The sequence below is a fragment of the Cyprinodon tularosa genome, unplaced genomic scaffold (assembly GCF_016077235.1).
Source record: "Cyprinodon tularosa strain WSP-4 unplaced genomic scaffold, ASM1607723v1 ctg197, whole genome shotgun sequence".
Lineage (NCBI taxonomy): Eukaryota > Metazoa > Chordata > Actinopteri > Cyprinodontiformes > Cyprinodontidae > Cyprinodon > Cyprinodon tularosa.
In genome coordinates, this window is record NW_024038720.1 from 1,639,933 (window position 1) to 1,659,004 (window position 19,072).

At 36.7% G+C, this 19,072-nt stretch overlaps 1 protein-coding gene across 1 annotated transcript in view; it reads right to left on the minus strand.

Annotated features, from left to right (window-relative positions):
* igdcc3 (immunoglobulin superfamily, DCC subclass, member 3) overlaps window positions 1-19,072 on the minus strand; it is an 82,201-nt gene that overhangs the window by 18,481 nt on the left and 44,648 nt on the right. Inside the window, exons 3-7 of the mRNA XM_038283876.1 lie at window positions 17,863-18,007; window positions 17,640-17,770; window positions 15,914-16,051; window positions 13,360-13,518; window positions 6,788-6,953 (exon numbers count right to left, since the gene is read on the minus strand). Of these exons, the coding sequence (XP_038139804.1) occupies window positions 6,788-6,953; window positions 13,360-13,518; window positions 15,914-16,051; window positions 17,640-17,770; window positions 17,863-18,007 (739 nt within the window). The remainder of the gene's footprint in view (window positions 1-6,787; window positions 6,954-13,359; window positions 13,519-15,913; window positions 16,052-17,639; window positions 17,771-17,862; window positions 18,008-19,072) is intronic.

The following is a 19,072-nucleotide window of genomic DNA, read 5'->3' on the forward strand; positions in this document are numbered from 1 at the left end:
GCGTGGTCATATTGTGTTGTTGTATAGGCTTGTATTTTTATCAAACTGAAACCTGATAATTTGTCACCACAAGTGAATACTATCAAAGTGATTTTGTTTTCATTGTATATTTTTAAATATCTGCCACGGTGCATTTCCTCTGCAAAAAGTGGCACATTTTTATCTATTTTATCATAACATTCCTATTCCACTCATTTTTATTCCAAGCTCTTATCATCTTATAGCCAATTATGTGTAAAACAAAACTTTGATAAAAAGCTTTTTAAGACGATGAAACAATTTATGAGAAACCAAATGTATTTTTGCCACAAATAAACTTTTTAATGCAATAGAACAATACAAACAGCCTTATCTTTTTAAGAAGAAGAATCTGTTTATATATCTGACCTACTGTAGTGTTTGTAATAGTAAAACTGGCTTGTAATACCGTGAATCACTAAGCTATTTCATAAATTTCCAAACCTAGATATATGCAAATGAAATTAGAATATTTGCATAATCTCTAAGGAGACGTGGAGGGTACAGTATAAAATATAAATGGGACAATTTCTTCTGTCAAATCCACAAAGCCCTGTGCTCTGGTGAGTGAGGGCAAAAAGATTTGTGACACAAATTCCTGCGTGACAGACAGCAGCAGAATGTATGGACCGTCCTCACTCATGCAAACTGCATATATATATATATATATATATATATATATATATATATATATATATATATATATATATATATATATATATATATATATATATATATATATATATATATATATATATATATATGTATATATATATATATATATATATGTATATATATATATTATTATAATTTTTTTTTAGATGAAAGGTTTGTCTGTTACAGGTTCCAGATGTAGACAATAATTATTTGTATAAGGAAGACACAAACCATTCCTCATATGAAAACGTTTTCCTTTCTATAGAGGTGAGGACCTATGATTTCATATGTGTCTTTCCTCTATTTTAAGCCAAGGTTGTTTCTGCATTATTTACTGTGTGTTATGCAGAGAACAGCCTTGCAATGAGCAAGCAACGATATGAGAAGCAGTTAGTTATACAGAATTCCAATCGAATCCAGAAAAAAGACATGAATATGAAATTTAAAAATATCAGAGATATACTTTTTAGTTAAAAAGCTGAATTTACTTCTGCTTTGCTTTAAGTTTAAACAGAAGTTTGTGACACCCTCACAAAGTATCTCCTGTATCCGCTGCCTGTTGTTAGTAAGATTCTGGCAAGCAACTCTCTTTTAAGAACAGGATACATCCTTTATGTGTTAAAAACAAAATTTATCAAAATGCCAAAAGCTTCAACCAAGAAGAAACAGCAAGGCAGCCTAAAGGGTTACATTTCATCATCTTCTGGATTTTAAGACAAGATGTGATGGAAAAAAGTGTTATCTCAGGACTCAAACAGCGTTTGTGGTTCAGTTTCTGGGTCAATAAGAATAATGCAGAGTTACATCATTCTATTTCTTTTTCAAAAGGGGTGAGCTCGGACACAGTTATGTGCTTAAGAATAGGTCAAACGGTTATTTTTCAGCTCCAGGATGCCAGGTGGATTCAATCTGTAAAGTTATCAGCTGAAAGAGGTGGAACCAATCTCACCTCTGACCCTGAAGGTGGCTGTACACTAGCCCTCAGCTTGCCAATCAACCATCACATTTGTGACAGTCTTTTATATCTGCAATGGATGGGGTGTTTGAAGGCAAGCAGCCTGAACAGATGCCAGAGGAGCAGGAAAACTAAGGAGGCCCCACTGAAATCACTACCGGTGCCACCAGGGTTTGATGGGCCCCCTGAGTGGGTGTAGAGAAAGGGGAGAACATTTTCTTTTCATTTGACAAGGTACAGTAACATTCAAAGCATTGTGACAAGTCACAGATGTGTGGTCATATCCTGCTGATGTTCACCTTGCAAAATTTCACACATGGCCTTAAAAACTTTTAGGATAAGGTTTAAAATGAAGTGAACATGCATAACATAGAACAGGAACATATAAGAGTGCTTGAACGGCTGTAGGTCAGAAAGCAAGTGGAAGCGGCAAATTGTTTTTGTTTTTGGTGAAAATTTCTCCTATCAACAGAAGCTAATATTAATGTATTTTTATTAATTTCTGGCTTTCAAGTTCTTAAAGGTTGTTAACTTCAATGCTTGCCAGTGATATTTACTAACCCTGGTGAAATTTAAAATCCAGGGAATGTCTCCTTGTATTTCTGTTATGGGATTCATAATATCTGAATTGATGAAGCATCATTTCAGAGAAAATAAATGACAAATGTTCATATTTAATGCATGAAGCGAGGTGTCTGTTTAATCAAATGGCACGATCAACGATGGTGAAGAGGTGAATATAAAAAATGAAAAAATAAACATTTTGTCATTTTAAAATAATCTAACCTTAGATTGGAAAAGTCATTTTCCCAAAAAAATAACAGCCTAGAACCCATATGTTAATTTATGACTCGCCTAAACAAAAATGAAAGCTTTCATTAAAATTCCTCTCAATGCTTTTTTAAATTTAATTATTAAGTTCATTCCATAATTTTGCTCTCATACCAACAACACATCTGTGTTTTACGTTTTATTCTCTTGAGACACAACTCAGTGGGGTCAGTTTTGCAATTCAAATGATTATTCCAATCACACGGCTCACATTGATATGCAACATCAGACTCTGAATGTACACAATGTGCGAAGGACAAAAGAAACGTCTGAGTGACAGAGAAGAAAGAATATGGGAGGTGTTCGGCTGGAATTCAGGCTGCTTGCTTGTCGTAAACTCCGTAAACCAAGCTGCTCCGTCCTGACAAGCTGACACCATCATTTACTCATCAGTTTGAGGTCACTTCACAGATTGACGGATGAGGCAGTGGGTCAGGGCAGAAGGGTAGCTGATAGTGGGGTTTCGGGGTCTGTTGTTCAGCTGCTTAGTCTATGTTTACCCTCTGTTGTTTCAGAGCGGCGCCCCATCAAAAGGGAGCAGGGACGTTCTGGATTCAGCACCAGTGAAAAGGGGAAAAATATGGGGACAAAGAGAAAACAGGAGGAAGAGTTGCTGGTAGAGGGGGTAGGGAGGGAGAAATGAGCTGTCTGTGGCCTGAAAGGAAGGAAGGGCCCAAGGATATGACTGATTACAGGCAGGCCAAAGGTCAAGGCCAATGCTTAGGCCACAGTTCTTCTTATTGGGGGGCAGGAAGGGATACAAGGGTGAATAGAGGGAGAACACTAACCAAAAAACAAGAACATACATAAAAGAAGGGAAAATTTACAATTTAAATGATAAAACTCCCAGATCAGTGTGAAAGCCGGATGTTGAACAATATTTAAAGTCACTCATGTACTCACTTAAAACATTACACATGGAATATTTCCCATTGTCAGCAGCAGCATCACTTTAAAACAATACCAGCAGGCTTTCACGTTGTTATGTTTTTAGGTTGAGAAATCACAGGATGTATAGATTGGCTGATCAAGCATTGCTACTTAGGAGACATAAAGTTCAGGTGAGCCCTAAAATACATAATTAGCAACAGCTTTAACAAAGGCTTTGAAAAACATGTTTCACAGGAACCTGGTCATTCAGGGCGGATAATTAAGGCCTTACACAGCAGCACGTCTGTTTGTGTTGGGGACTGTGAGCCACTTCATGTGACAGGGTCTTTTGAGGTGCGACAAATTCAACAAGAGCACAAAGTCAGCTCTCCTTTACTGTCACTGGGGCTTAACCCTGCATCATCCTTTCTGTTGTTTCAGTGTATGGATTACGAATCTGAATGAGGAGTAATTTATTAACATATTATTATCAGATCAACCCCTTAAAAAAAGAAAGCACTTAAGAGTAAGAAGTAAATTATTCCAGGACGTAATGGAATGTCAAAGTAACTAATTACTAAGTAACTATGCAGTCGCTTTTCATGATTTAAAAGTAAATCAATTCACAAGACATTCCTGTTATTAAAACTTTTTAAAAAATGTTAGTTAAGTCCATCCATCCATTCATTATCGGAACCGTTTATTCCCTAATAGGTTCGTGGGGGGGACTGAAGCCTATCCTAGTAGTCAATGGGAGAGAGGGGGAGTACACCCTGGATGGTCCACCAGTCCACCGCAGGGCCACACAGAGACATGCAAAGATGAACAACCACGCACACTCACTACTAAGGTAAATTTGGAATGTCTAATCAACCTAACATGCCGGTTTCTGGACAGTGGGAGGAACTCAGAGAACCTCAATGCAGACAGGGACTAACATCCAAACTCCATACAGAAAGGTCCTGTTTCCCTCGGAACCTGAACCCAGAACCCTCTTGCTGTGAGGCAAAGGTGCGTACCACCTTACCACCATGCCCTCCCTTTTAGTTTAAGTATTAAATCTAAAATGATTCATAATTAATAAATGGAAAAATTGTAACATGAATTATAGCACTGCTAACTTTGGATTTTTTTTGCACCATGCGTCTCACTGTGCCTGTAGTGCATGGTGAACACCAACCCACCTTACACCTCAGCCAATCAGCATCAAGCATGCCTCTTTCTCTTCACTCCTGCTTTCCTTGTGCAGTGAGGAAACAAAACTCTCAAAAAGATGCTTTCTCCAGCAACAGAGTGAGTTTCTATGAAACTTTGCTCGAGTTGCAGTTTGCTAGATTAGTCAGAACATAATTCAACCATCTAGTGTGACTAGGTTTGGACGTTTGGAAATAAGTTATTTGTAGAAATTATATTATGAATTTTTTTGGATGCTATTATTAGCATGGACATTTCTGATCTTATTTGATTTATCTGTAAAGTTTTCTGCAGAGAAGGCTTTGCAAACATTTTGCCATTATAGTTCTTTAGAGGAAAATCTTTTTTTAAATTAATTTTACCTTTATCCCTAGCTAGGTAAAAAATTAATTATCCTCATATATACCATCATTAAAAGGTTTAATACAAAATGTAGATTATCAAAGCCATGTAAAACTGATTCTAAATAGCTTACCACACTGGACTGTGAAAAGGACTGACATTATTTCATGTTCTTTCCTCCTGCTGTGCCATTCAATGACACAGTCTTAAGATGCTCTTGAAGCTGCTCTGTTCTCTACCCAGCTGATTGCATGTCTTGGCCAACCAGCTGAGTTTATGAGCTCATTAGCTAATGGGGGAACTCAAGCTAAGGTCTGCCTCTGTAACCGATCACAGAGGGCAGTTGTGGTGCATGCGATTCATATTATACCAGGTCATCTGTAACATAAGGAAGAGAAAAAAAAGTGATGCTCCAACTACTGATTCCATCTTTCAAGTCTCTCGCTTTTCACCTATTTATTGTTCATGCAGCCTCATCGTTTCTCTGCAAGGCACTCATTTATTACTTGCCTTTCAATTCAACATCTCAGTCAGGCTTTTCTCATCTATTTCTTTCCTGTCCTCTTTCTGCCTTTAACATTCTCTCATTCCATTTGTCTTGTTAATAGAGAGTGGAGACACCAAGTTGGAACGCAAAAATGTAGGTGAGCAATGGATATGCCTGCTGCTTTCACTCACTTCAGCAGAGTGTGAGTGTACTTTCCTTCTGCATGTCTCATTTAATAGATTTATTTCAAAATTAAACTATTTTGCCCTATCATAGTTTAGATTTTAATTTCAAATTGTCACTCAGGATGATAGCGAAAGGATGGCAACAAAACAGATGGATAAAGATTTTAACCATGTATATAAAAGGAGCAGAACATCAATTATTTTATTGTGAAGTAACAAATAGCTGATTTTTAATATTCTTAGTGGTTTTGGGGGGTGGTGGACTGGAGACAATTATTTTTCACAGAACAAAAAGGTCAATTTAGCATTTTAGCAATAGTCATAAAATTTTAGTTTTCAACTAAAAGAAGAAAATGTCAAGATATAGAGGAGGATTTTAGCCAATTTTTTCAAAGACCACATGCACAACACTGTACCCACACCAAAGAGGGAACATCTACTAAATGCGTGTGAGAGCGTGCATGAGCCCATTTCTCCTCGTGCATGCTCTGTTTAAAAGTTGTTGTTCGCTTATACAAGCTTACTTTCCAAAAGAAGATTTGCAAATTTTCCGCTGTCAGACTCACCACTGGTAAGTGAAAATGCACATAGGACTGCCTTATATAAACATAACACAAGAATGACTAATTATTAGCAGAACCACTTATTTTGATGAACCAACCGGAAAAAGAACATCCTCCACCATACCTTTAATACAGTGGTTTAAATTTATACAAAAAAATTAGATTACTATGTATTCCAGGGATAAATGGAAGAGGCTCCAGCCCTCAGGTGGCCATGAATAGTGTAAAGTGGGTTTTGAAAAAGAGTAAATGTATGAAGCGCAGAACTCTAGTTTTTCAGACCCTGCATATTTAGTGCTCTGTGAATGCGGAAGCATCCAGAGGGAGCCTTGAATACACACTGTGATGATGAAAAACGTGTCATTTAGGCATAAACCTTGAGGACCATTAAGCTGACATTACCACTGGCAAGTGGCATTAAAAGGTTTAGAGGCTTTTATAAGAAACTTTATTTTAATCAGATTTCCAGTAAGTTCTTTTAGAAAACAACTTATGCTTACTTACCGGTATTACATAGAATAAAACACTGATATATTCCATGTCATCAGGTAAGCAGATAATTTAAAGTCGAGACTTGCTGTTGACATTTTAATTAATTCTAGCAACATTTTATCTACACCGTACTCATAAACTAAGCAAGGAAAGGTTTGCCATCATATAACAACTGTATAATATTTAGTTTTACCTGTTGTTGTTCCTGAATTTGACATGTCCCCCTGGCTCCAGAACCTGCCCGTTCTTCAACCAGGTGAGCTGAGGCTCAGGCTCACCCTGTGCCTGACATGTAAAGAGGGCCGTGGTGCCGACTGGTCGAGAGATGGACTGTGGAGGCTGCACAAACTCTGCTGGAGCTGAAAGAAGAAAGACATCGAAAATCTAATCAAGCTACATTACTGGTTAAACCCCAGACATTGGTAAGATGGGGGGATTGTCAGATATGTAAAATATTGATTTAATATTGATCCTGAGATGTCAAGGTAGGAATAAAAGAGCAAATAGGAGTGAGAAAGGCATAAGTTCCTAAGGTATAGGACTGAGGTGTAAATACTGGGTTTAAATCTATAATTAAGGCAAAGCTCAATTACCTAAACAATGAAAGACACAGGATCAATGCTCTAATAGGTAAAAAGAAAAGGCGTGTGAGTAGGGAAGAAAGAAGGGTGGAAGACAGATATAAGACAACATAAACCTAATTCACAACAACAATCCTTTGCCTTAAATAATTGCAAATTTTGTTCACATTTATAATTTATAGTTATGTGTATATGTTTTTCAGCTAATTATGTCTTACATTTATATTACTTTGCTTAATCAAATTTTTATGTTTATGTAGTTTTTATACCCTCGCCTGTATTCAGTGCCCAGTCCGTTATCTTATCCAAGTGTAACAAAAACACGTCATTGGTAAACAGATATTTATAAGCTTTATACTCCACTGTTGACAGGGTAATGAAATAAAAAGTGCTGCTTCTTATTTTTGTGATTTTAAGCAGACTTTTAAATAGTGTTAGCTTGCAATATCTCCAAAATATCTTACATATTTCTTTTGTTTTTTGTTTTTTTTGTATGTGATTTTGCTCCCTTTGGATAATTGCCTGTGGCTACTTTTGGCCTCAACATTATTGGAAAATATTAGAAGAATGCTCATAAGAATACAAGGTTACACTAAAATATATTTTACAGAACATAGAATAAACTAAGGAGAGCAAAATACACCTAGTGTGGGTGAATGACTGCAAAAAAAAAAGGTCAGTAATATTAATACACACCAAAAATACGTTTTTCCCACAGCCCACAAACTGTACGCTTACATGTAGAAGTAAAACTGACCGCATATGAATTACTATACATCTCACTATGCAAAGGAAAATTGTCTTATAGAAAGCCTGTTTTGGTTTTTCAGATATGGGTAGTCCTTTGTGAGATTCTTCTGGGTGTGATTTTAATAATGACATTGCATCTTATGCTTACTGTCATTCACTCAGCATAGTAACAACCAACATAGATCAGCAACTACTGCTTTATACAATAGTCATGCATGGGATGATCAAAGACACCTGCACAAAAGATTATTTTATTTTACACTTAAGTGATCTCTTTAAGTATTCCTCATCACTTAAATAACCATGGGTTAGGTGCCTGATGTACAGATACTAGCTGCCCCCACCCATCCTCACCACCTTCTACAGAAGCACCATAGAGAGCCCGACCAGCTGTCTTATTGGGTGGTGTGGAGGCTGCAGCGCCTCAGATTGGAAGTACGTGAGGAGACTAGTGAGAACAGCAGAGAGGATCATCGGTGCTCCTCTTCCCTTCATTAAAGACATTTCATCCCAGCGCTGCTGCTATACACTCTGTACATACAAAATGACGAAAAGGTTTGTATAAGTCTAAGACTAGTTGCTTTCAGTGCAACTGTCCTGGATTTGAATCCATGCCTACAGCAACTGCATGTTATTCCCTTTTTTCTCTCTGGCCACTTGCGTGTCCTCTAATTTGTAAATAAATGGCACTGATGCCGTAGAAAATTTAAAAAGATGCAACCTAACCTTACAGCCAACTTACAGTTTACCATGAAGTAATTTATCTTTTAATAATACCCTCATATAGTTTTGGGCTGGCAGGAATTCAGTCAACATACTTATTCTCTTTTACAACATTTTAAAAGAAAATGTAACGGTTAAAAATAACTAAATTTATCTTACATAACAGGACCTTTGGATGTATATCAAAAGCTAAGCCTGAGTATATATAGTACCTATATGCAAATATAAAATAAACATATGTTTGAACTACTGTAGCTGAAGTTAAAATTACACTTCTTTATAGCCACATAGTTAACACTAAGCAAAAATCCAAGATGAACATATTTAGTATTTTAGTGAGTATGTGATGATGAAATGAGATGTTGGTTTGTCTTAAGAACAACTGAGGCAACCATCTTGGAGATATGAAGAAATATCACTTTCAATAACCCTTTGCAATAAAGAAGTGAGCCAGGGGCATCATTTACTCCAGCAGTTAATTGCACAAAAACTGTCTTTACAAGGTTGATTATACGAACACTTTGGTATTTTCAAGTGATATATTGTCAATATCAAAAGTAGAGAATAAGAACAAAACAACAAATATAGTTGGTATTATTGTTGTTGTTTTGCCAGTATTCTGTTCTTTGTTCAGATTGTTTTCGATTCCTGTTTGTTTTTCCTCCCAGTTGTTCAACCTTTATTATTGTTCCCTCCCTCCTACACCAAATATTATCTGATGCTTTTCCGTCTCCTCCAATGAAAAAGCGAAGGTGCCTCTAGGCAGTTGAATTAAGGAGGAAGCTTGCAGCATGAGATGTTTCTTTCATTTGTCTCTCTGCTTTCAAGCCTTATAGGCATTTTTTTCACTTGAAGTTTTTTGTTTTTTTGTAAGCTGACTACTCAAAGGCAGAGATCAGCAGGAGCGCAGAATGATATTGATTTGCACCTCTAAAGGTGTGGGTCAGATCATCTGCACCAGTCATCCATCTTGCTCTTTCTTTTCACTGCCGGCCCTAACAGTTTGTCTCCTCTTTCAGTTTCTCTTTATATAAAAAATGAGCCTAAGTCTATCGTGACATGACTTCTGAGGAAGTGTATAAGCTGATATGCTAAAGCCCTGCAATCATCTAGAGTTTCATGTTTTAGACTGCTGAACTTGTGTTTTAAATAGGTATAGGAAATACAAGAGAATAGGAAACGTTCTTTCCACAGATGTGACAGCTGCCTTATTTCCACAAACAAATGCTGCAATTCCTCAAAGACGTGCAATATTGTTTCCTCATATTAAACTAGGACTAAGACACATATTTGTCTGAAGTTAACAGGACACCTTTGTTTTCACAAATCATTGACAAGAACTAAAAGAACTGACAGATAATCAACATCTATAGTTTTCAGATGCAGTCCCCAGCTAGGTAGGAGCGTGCCTTAGAGTTGACAGCTTGATGAAATGAAATATCGATCAGGATCAATACCATGATGGGCTGAAGCAAAGTGGGGTTCATTTGATCAATGCATGAGCAAAGCAGAGGCTGGCTGGTTCTTTATTGTTAACAATTAATGCACACAGCCACCTACACCTGGCTCCATTACATGTAAGAAATGTTAAAAACATTGATCTTTCTTAGCTTTCATCAAACACCTTCAAAGAACAGTACTTATTACTGCGAAAACAAACAAACAGCAAACGATCATGACCATTTTTTGTGGTACATAACGAGGCAAATCCAAAGGGATGAAGGCTAACTATTAATTTGAGTTTTCAAATGTTTAATGTTTATTTTATGAAAGAATAAAAGTACACTCAGACATGCATACAGTTCCCTTTACAGCACATAAACACAATGTCTGTTAAAGATGACCTTGCTGTAAGCTTAAACGCGATTGAACAAACAAAGGTCTTTGCTGTATCTGCTCTAAGTGAAATGCAATGAGAAGGCTGCCCTGGGTGTGGAAAAAAAAACATAAAAAGAGAAAAAAAATGCCTACAATAACATAACCATATAGAAGACAGCAGATGATTCAAAATGAAAAGGGTACATTTGCAAATACGGATGAAATAAAGCAACCTTATTTTTAAAAGGCATGAAAGCGTCATAATAATTACACATTTCTTTGCAGGCCTAATGGTCCCGATTAAATAAATACAATGAAACTGGAACATTTTCAACATGTCATTCATTTAAAGTTGAAGTATGTAAAAGGAAATGGGAACCATAAATAGCTTCTTACTTTAAGTTTCCCTTATTTACAGTCAGAAATATGATTTCAAACTGGTATCAAGGCTGTGGACAAGGACCCATTTAGTTCTTATCATGAACAGTGATTAGGACTGAGGGATAAGAAAACAACAGATGTAACCGTTTGTGGGAGAATTCAGCTTTAATGTCTTTAAATGCTTTTTCCCTTAAGCCCAAAGGATCTTAGAAGCAAATTCAGCCTGAAATTACATATTTGAATTAAAGCTAGTACAGCTCCCAAACTATAAATTGGAAATACAACTGTTTGTATTTGTATGACAGAAAGGCATTGAGGAGTATTTTTCAGGTGGAACCACTATTTTAAATGTCACCATGTCTGATTTAAAGATGATTAAACAAAGAAAAATATTTAGCCTTGCCAATTTTTTTTTCCAAAATAAACATTGCAAAACACCATGAAACCCCATTTGAACCCTCAACTTTATAGATCCACATCTTGACTATAACTCAAGCAAATTCGGACTGAAGAAGTTGAAGCATGTTTGTTCCACAAAGGTTTAAGTGAGCAGTGTGCTAGGAGGAAAATGTAATTTTGGCACAGTGTTGCCAAAAGTGGCCAAATCGTGCCGAATGCATTCTTCCGCTCATAAAAGGGAATCTGGCCAGACTAATATGCTGATTTACATTATTGGAGACTTTGCTCCTAAGATTTAGCAGTCGTTACATTGAAATCTACCAATAATATCACCAAACTGAATAGAAAATAAGAATAACAGAGTAAGCCTATGTAACGCATGCCGGTTATATCACCTAAAATGGTCGCACAATCACCTCTCCACCACCCCTCTTTGCAAAGGTTTGAGTATCTAGTTTTCAATGATGAAACATGTTTTAGACATTTTTAAGGCCCATTTTGAAAGACATGTGGATGAAACACCACATGACTGTGTTCTGGCCATTTCTATAAATAGATCAACATGAGCAGGTGTAAGATGGGCCGCCGGGCTCAAAGGGTTAAAATACTGCCATTTGTTTTCACATTGATGTGGGAAGTAATACAGCACTTAATTTCTCTGATAACCACTGCAGCATACCACAAAAAACCCTGATAGAGTAAATTCACACAGATTTTATGATAAGACACTTACACAAATATATTAAACCAAATGCAGTTATTTATTTATTTATTGAACTCACATTATTTAGTCAAGGTAATTCTTTCCCAAAAATTTTGAATATAAAGATTTTTAATTGCAGGCATTATATGTTTTCAATAAGGAACAATAATTTTTCTTCATTGAAAAACATAATAAGCAAATCTTCATTAGAAATAAGATCTACTATATCATGGATCATTTGGTTTCATACACGGCTCATATTTACTTTATAAAGTGAGGGAATATCCTATGAGAACTTTAGTAGGAAAAACAAAAATAAGTCATTTAAAGCTATGGATACAAAGGGTTATAAAAGAAGAATTGTATCTTTTTTAGTTACTAGTATAATGACACAAGGAATGCTATTAATGTTTTTTTTTCTCCTTCAAATAATTTAAAAGTGTTGTACTTTTCTTCTTTCTATGTTCATAGAATCAATATTTCTCAGTATAAAACTTCTATTTTACCAGCCATCCACTGTCAGGTGGATTCATCACTCGGAGGCTTTTTGCTCTCACTATGTGAAAAAAGCTATTTTCCATAACAGATGGAATCAAACATAACTCCATAAATGCAACACTCTGTATTTGATAGAATGCTCCTGTTTAATGGCTAAAACTATTAAAAGCTGCTCTTATCTCCATTCTGTGTTTGAGTGATTACATACAGTCTTACAGAGTGATTTAGAAAAGTGACTTGTTCATGTCATCCTGCAGATATGATTACCTACTAATCTTTTGTTAGCTAATGTTAATGGATTGATGGGTAATGCTCAATAATTACCCATAAAGTTTATCATTTCAGCTTGGCCATCACTAAAGATTTGCATCCTAACCTTTTGAGTAATTTGCCCTCTTTGAATCTATTTTATATTGTACAGTGCTATGCTTATGAGGCTAATGATTTGGGTTGGCTATAAAAAATAACATGTAAGTATGTTTTTTTTGCTCTTCTGTTAGAGGTACTGTATACAGACATGCATCTTAAACAACCTGGAACACAAAAATCTAATATTTACTTCTGCCTATAGTCTGGTAGTAAATGTATTTAAAAGAGTAAGACAGGACTGCATTTTCCTTTACGGTAGAGATATGCAAAAAAAAAAAAAGGTACGTTTGAGAGATTGGAACCACCCACTAGCTCAGAAATTTAGATTAAAGAACACCTACATGAAGCACACTTGTCGCACAGAGATCATATTTATCATGGTTGAGACACTACTTCGGCTTAAGGCATAAAAGGCTCTGGTAATGCTATAGTAATCATGCAGCCTGAATCTGAGTGATATGGTTTTGTGTGACCTTAGCTATACGTTCACATTTAAAAAATCAGGAGCTACTAAAAGGAAAAACCGTTTTATCCAGAACTCACCTTGGACTACTAGCCGTCCTTGAGCTGTCCTGCGAACGCGTGTTCCTGGTTTGTTAGCAGCACAAACGTAGACACCAGAGTGCTGCACGCCAACATCTGAGATCATCAGGTTTCCTGTGCCGAGCACCTGAATTCCCTCCACTCCAATGGGCCGGCCGTCTGATCAGAGATGGAAGATTAACGAGAGCATTTCACAAAGATTGGAAGTAAATATACGGTGAGGTAATTTGACCATACAATTATAAACTGTAAAGGATTAACGTGTGTGTGTGTGGCACTAAGGATTAAAAAAGGTTTATTTAGCATTGGAAAAAAAGACAAAACATCATAAACAAATACAACCACCAGCTGACAGAGAGAGTGCTATTTCTGTCCCTCAAGGATGCAGCTTTTACAGTGAGTGAGGTGTAGAATTATAATGCTGCCGCTGATACAACAGATGCAAGGAGGAAGGTCACTGAGTTTTTATTTGTGTTTAACAGCAGCGGCTTCCAGTTATGAACTGCTTTTCATTGATATCTGTAATACTGTGATTTTTTTTTTTTTTTTTACAGCAATAAGGCTTATATTTTCTTCAGTAAACCGTAAGAAATTTTTTATTTAATTCATAGGTACAATTTTATACTGAAAAGCTTTTGCTTTTTAACTTTGGATACAAAAACTACACTTATTATCTTCTATTCTCTCACATTATCCGTGGCTTCCTCTGTTTACTGCAATCATATGATAAACTCACTTGTTTCTTCTGATCCCTATCTGCAGTGTCAGATCCAACGATGAGTTTGGTTTGCCTCTGATATTAGCTATGGTGCTAAGGTGGTGTTCTAATCTCTTCCATGTCTTCTATCTGTAGCTTTCATTCAATGTGTTAAAATGTGTGCTACATGAAATAACATGACTTAAATGCTTGGTTTGATACAGATCTCATTTATTTTTAAGTACAAGATTGCTAACTTCAGATTGATAGAAAAATGATACAAAACATTGATCCTGTGCTTTGAAGGAAAACAAACCCAATCAACTTATTCTTATTTATTAAGAATTAAGTTTTATTTTGTTTTGTTGTGGATGTGTGCTGATGGGGCTGCTCAGTGCAAAAGTGGTTAGCACTGCTGCCTTGCACCAAGAAGTATCCGGCTTCGATTCCTGGCTGGTGGTTTTTCTGCATGGAGTTTGCATGTTCTCCCTGTGCATGCGTGGGTTCTCTCCGGGTACCCCGGCTTCCTCCCATAATCCAAAAACATGACTGTTAGCTCAATCGGCTCTTCTAAATTCTCCTTAGGTGTGAGTGTGTTTGTGAATGGTTTGTCTCTGTGTTGCCATGCAATGGACTGTTCCCGGGTTTAAACGTTTTTTTCTGCCAGTGTGAAAGAGGTATAACCATGTTCTACAAAACTCCGTCACAAATAATATTCAGGCTGTTTGTTGTTTTTATCACTGATACATTCTCAGAGTTTCAGGACAGTCTTATCTGCTCCAAATAGTGTTAACTTTGTTTTATAAAGCTTGTAAAATGTCCTTAAAATGTGCTAATGTTACAGTAGAGTGTTTCATCTGTGTTGATGTATTTGGCTAATTACTCTTTGTGAAACAAATCACAGTTTTATACATTTTTATGTGTCCAATTATCTTCCTCTTTGATTTTTATAATCTAAGTAGAGAAAGAACTAACAATCCATGGGAACTCTGCACCCCGCTCACCGCATTTTTGTTTTTATTTGCTCTGAGCTGCATGTATTCCTTCTTTTTCCCCTTCTCCTCTCAGTCACCTCCCCTCCACCCGCCACTAATTAATTTAGTGTCAGGAAAGAAAGAGCACAACCTAGCAGGCGGCGGCGCTGTTCAATGAATAGCAACAAACTAACTCTAACATTAAGGAGTGACGGATGTGAAACTATCAGATTCATTATGCAGTTTATCCAGGCCTCCCTGCTGTAATCTAATACACAGAAATCCCATCGTGTTAGCATTTCATTCTGGCAGCGTTAGGTAAGGCAATACTGTCAATCTGATTACGGCTGACTGCTTGGGAGGGGCAGCAATTTGCATCTAGGACAGGAAAACAGACTGTGTTATAGTTAAAGAAAACAGATAGGACATCGGAAAATTGACAGACAGACTCTGAGTGATAGTAAAGGTAAAAAAAAAAACATGTATGGAGGAGAAACTAATTGTATCTGGCTCAGCACCTCGTGGCAATTACTCAGAGGCTCGCCTGTGCTTCGAAGAGAGGTTCAACTTCATGAGATGAAGCACGTATTTATCCGCACAGAGTCAAGCATAATGTTTAGCCCTTAGGCTTATTGTTGAGTCTCATTGCCTTGTGTATACACAAAAGATTTACTCTCTGAAATGTATTCTGTGTACACATCTGCATTACACACGGTGGGCAACAAGGAATAAACAAATCCACCAGGACGCGGCCTCTCACATTCCAGCTGAGGAAAACGTACTTCACCTTAGCAGATAATTCTTCAAAATAAAGATATGCTGTATGTATTACTTCTGTAGCCCTTTCTGTGCTTTGTTGATTTTTTTTTTTTTTTTAACTCACCTAATCTGCTCCAAGACACAATGGGGCGAGGGTATCCTGTAGCAACACACTCCAGGATGGCAGTCTGGTGAACAGTGAGGGTAAGATTCTCTGGGCCAACCAAAATCACCGGCTCCTTGTAAACAGACGACTGGGAGCCTGCAAGAAAATAATATAGCTTTGTGATTTTTAATTGCTTCTTCGGGGATTAGCTGAATGCACAGCTATCATATATCATGTTTAATGAATAAGCACATGCTTCTCATTAGGCGCCTGGATCAAATTCAAAGTACCTTTAGAAAATCACACTCTTTAAGCAGGTATTAAACATAATTTTCCTGATGTCCATATTTCTGAACCAAAAATGTATTTTTAATTAGTCTGATGACATTTTCTAATCTTAATTTTCATGTTTTCTATTAGCAATAAGCAGAAAATCACCATAATTAAAAGGATACAAAAGCTTGAAATTAGTTTAGTGTAATTAATCTTTATAATATGCTTCACTTAATTAAGTTATGCAGTAGATTAACTTTTCAATAACATTCTAATTTATTTGTACGATCTGTTCTGCTTTCTTGAACATTTTCAGCTTACTTTAACACCTTCACATTTTCTCACTTTATAACCAAAATAGTTTTTTAAACATTATTTGATTGATTGATACAAAGTACTGTTAAGTCAAGGAAAAAATACATGGTTGTCAAATTATGTCATGCATCTGATGCATTTTTTGCTTAATGTTTTAAAGCAAATATAAATGCCAATCTGCTGGAGGTAAAGTAGGTAATTGACCCCCAGAGTTTCAGATTTACCATCCGAAGTAGTTTGCTATTCTTTGAACATTAGCTAATAATTCTTCCAACAGATTATCAGCAGGATTTAGGGCTGACGGATCGGTAATTCTAATGCATGGATATGATTTAGCTAAATCAGCAATGTTTAAAGGTCTTGTTCTGTTGAAAAATGACTCTGACATGATGGTGCCACCACCAACATGTTTCAAATCACCCCAAGTCATGCGAAATGTTAATTGTACATATGTGGCAATCCTGATCAGTTCTGAAAAAAATGGCATACTTTTCCTGGTGTGACCACGCTTATTCTTGTGTGTGTGATGAAATGCTCGAAATGAAGATTAAAAATGATAATAATGGCGTCCTATGTATAGTCAAACAATTTCTTCCCAATTGGTTTGTGAATTGTGGCACAGTTGCTTTGGGATTCTTGGTGACTTCTTTTGTTATTTGTTTTGTTGCCTGTCAGTCAATACGGACGACCATGTCTTGCATATTTTACACTTGTCGTTCTCTTAACTGTGCCAGGTGATGATGGAGTGGGCTCTGTGAAATATTTCCTCTTGAGGATTTCTAAAGGCGGTTTGTTTTAATAATGGCTTTCCTGCTAAAGGAGCCTAAATGCAAACCGATACAAATGCATTTAGTAATAAAAATATATATAAATCCTTTATCTTCTATTTCATTTCAGATAAGCATTGGTTTGGTTATTACAACACAGAGACATTTTTATATCTAATGTGACAAAAGGTCGTATCTCCTAAGATGGTGAATACATTTGGTAAATGCTGGCATCAATCTCCATGGAGACCATTACAAGGACTTTAGTGGGGAATTAGCGCCTGAGCATATGATAAGTGGTTTAACAGGATATATTGTTTCATGGAGGGTTTATATAGAGTGGGAAGGAAACATTGTTGGTGGGATACAAATCTGTAATTGATGAGTACCTGAAACTGTTAGCAGAGCCTCTGCACTGTGTTTTACTCCTGCACTGTTGTGTGCCACACAGCAGAACTTCCCACTGTCCTCCTCACGGACCCCTGTAATCTGCAGGACACCTGTTGGCAGCAGTGTATACCTTAAAAAGAGAGAAAGTAAAAAAGAATGTCAGGCACATTGATGAAATGTCCCACTGTTTTATAGAAAGCCTCAGGCCATGCTCAACCCAACCTCTCATCTGTAGTGTCCACCGGGCGGCTGTCTTTTTCCCAGCTAATGACCGGCTCTGGCAGACCATGGATCTGACACTGGAATCGAGCCACACCAGACTCCTCAGCGTGCACCGACTCTGGCTGGACATGGAAGTCTGCCATAGCTGTAGAGAGCGAGAAACAGAATGGGACTTTAGGCCATAATGTTATAAAAAAAGCTCCAGAGCTAGAAGCACCTGTAATTACAGAGAACATGGAGCCCTGCAACAGATGGCATGGTCCCCGTAGAGTCTTGATCTGAGTATTACAGAATCTCAATGAGATTACATGAAGATGCAGAGGCAGAGACCAAAAATCCATAAGACTAATTTAGTAAAAGCTTTCTTTTACTGAATCATTCGACTTCAATAAAACAAAAACGTATTTAACAAATATAGATAAAGCAACCTATATTTATCATCTGCTAGTAATGACCTAGTTTTTAAAAAAACAAGCTCAAATTTGAAATTTCTTTCATAATGCATAGCCTTTACATTTACCACACACCTTGTTGCAGGCAGGGATCTCTCCTTAAAGCACAAATTTAGATTTACTATATAATAAAACCACTATCAATATCCCTACTGAGAGCTTCATTCAGTTGCACTTCACATATCTACTCCCTGAAAAAGAAAAGCATAATCAAAGTTGTAGCCTGCAGCAAACTCAATTAGAGAGAGGCCCCTCTCCTCTCACTCCGTTCTCCCACGTGCTTCAACAGGAGTGGCCTCTTTTAAATGTCAGCCTTAATTACCTTGGACGAAGGACGACTTATTTCCCTTAGTTACTTTATTACAACGTGACCATCTAGAACCCTGATTATTTCATAACCTCTTGCTCCATAATGTAGCCTACATTAATTGATTAGCTTCAGGAAGAGACGGCAATAAGCATTCTTATTTACTGTCTGAAATATTGTTTGCCTTTCAGATAACAGCTTGTTTACTGTACTTAAAAACAAATGTTTTTTTCTGTACCTTAACATATCAATAGTTGATACTTTGACTCTCATAATTGATATTGACATTAATTAAAGTATCTCAGTGTTGATGGGTTATTTTAATTTAGATGTAATTACAGAAAAACTAGAGTGCATTTTAAAGGTCAGCAGATAAAAGCAGACAACTTAGTGAGAAATAGTTCACATAGAGAGCCAACACTATAAAGCAGAGTGGCACCAGCGCTATATC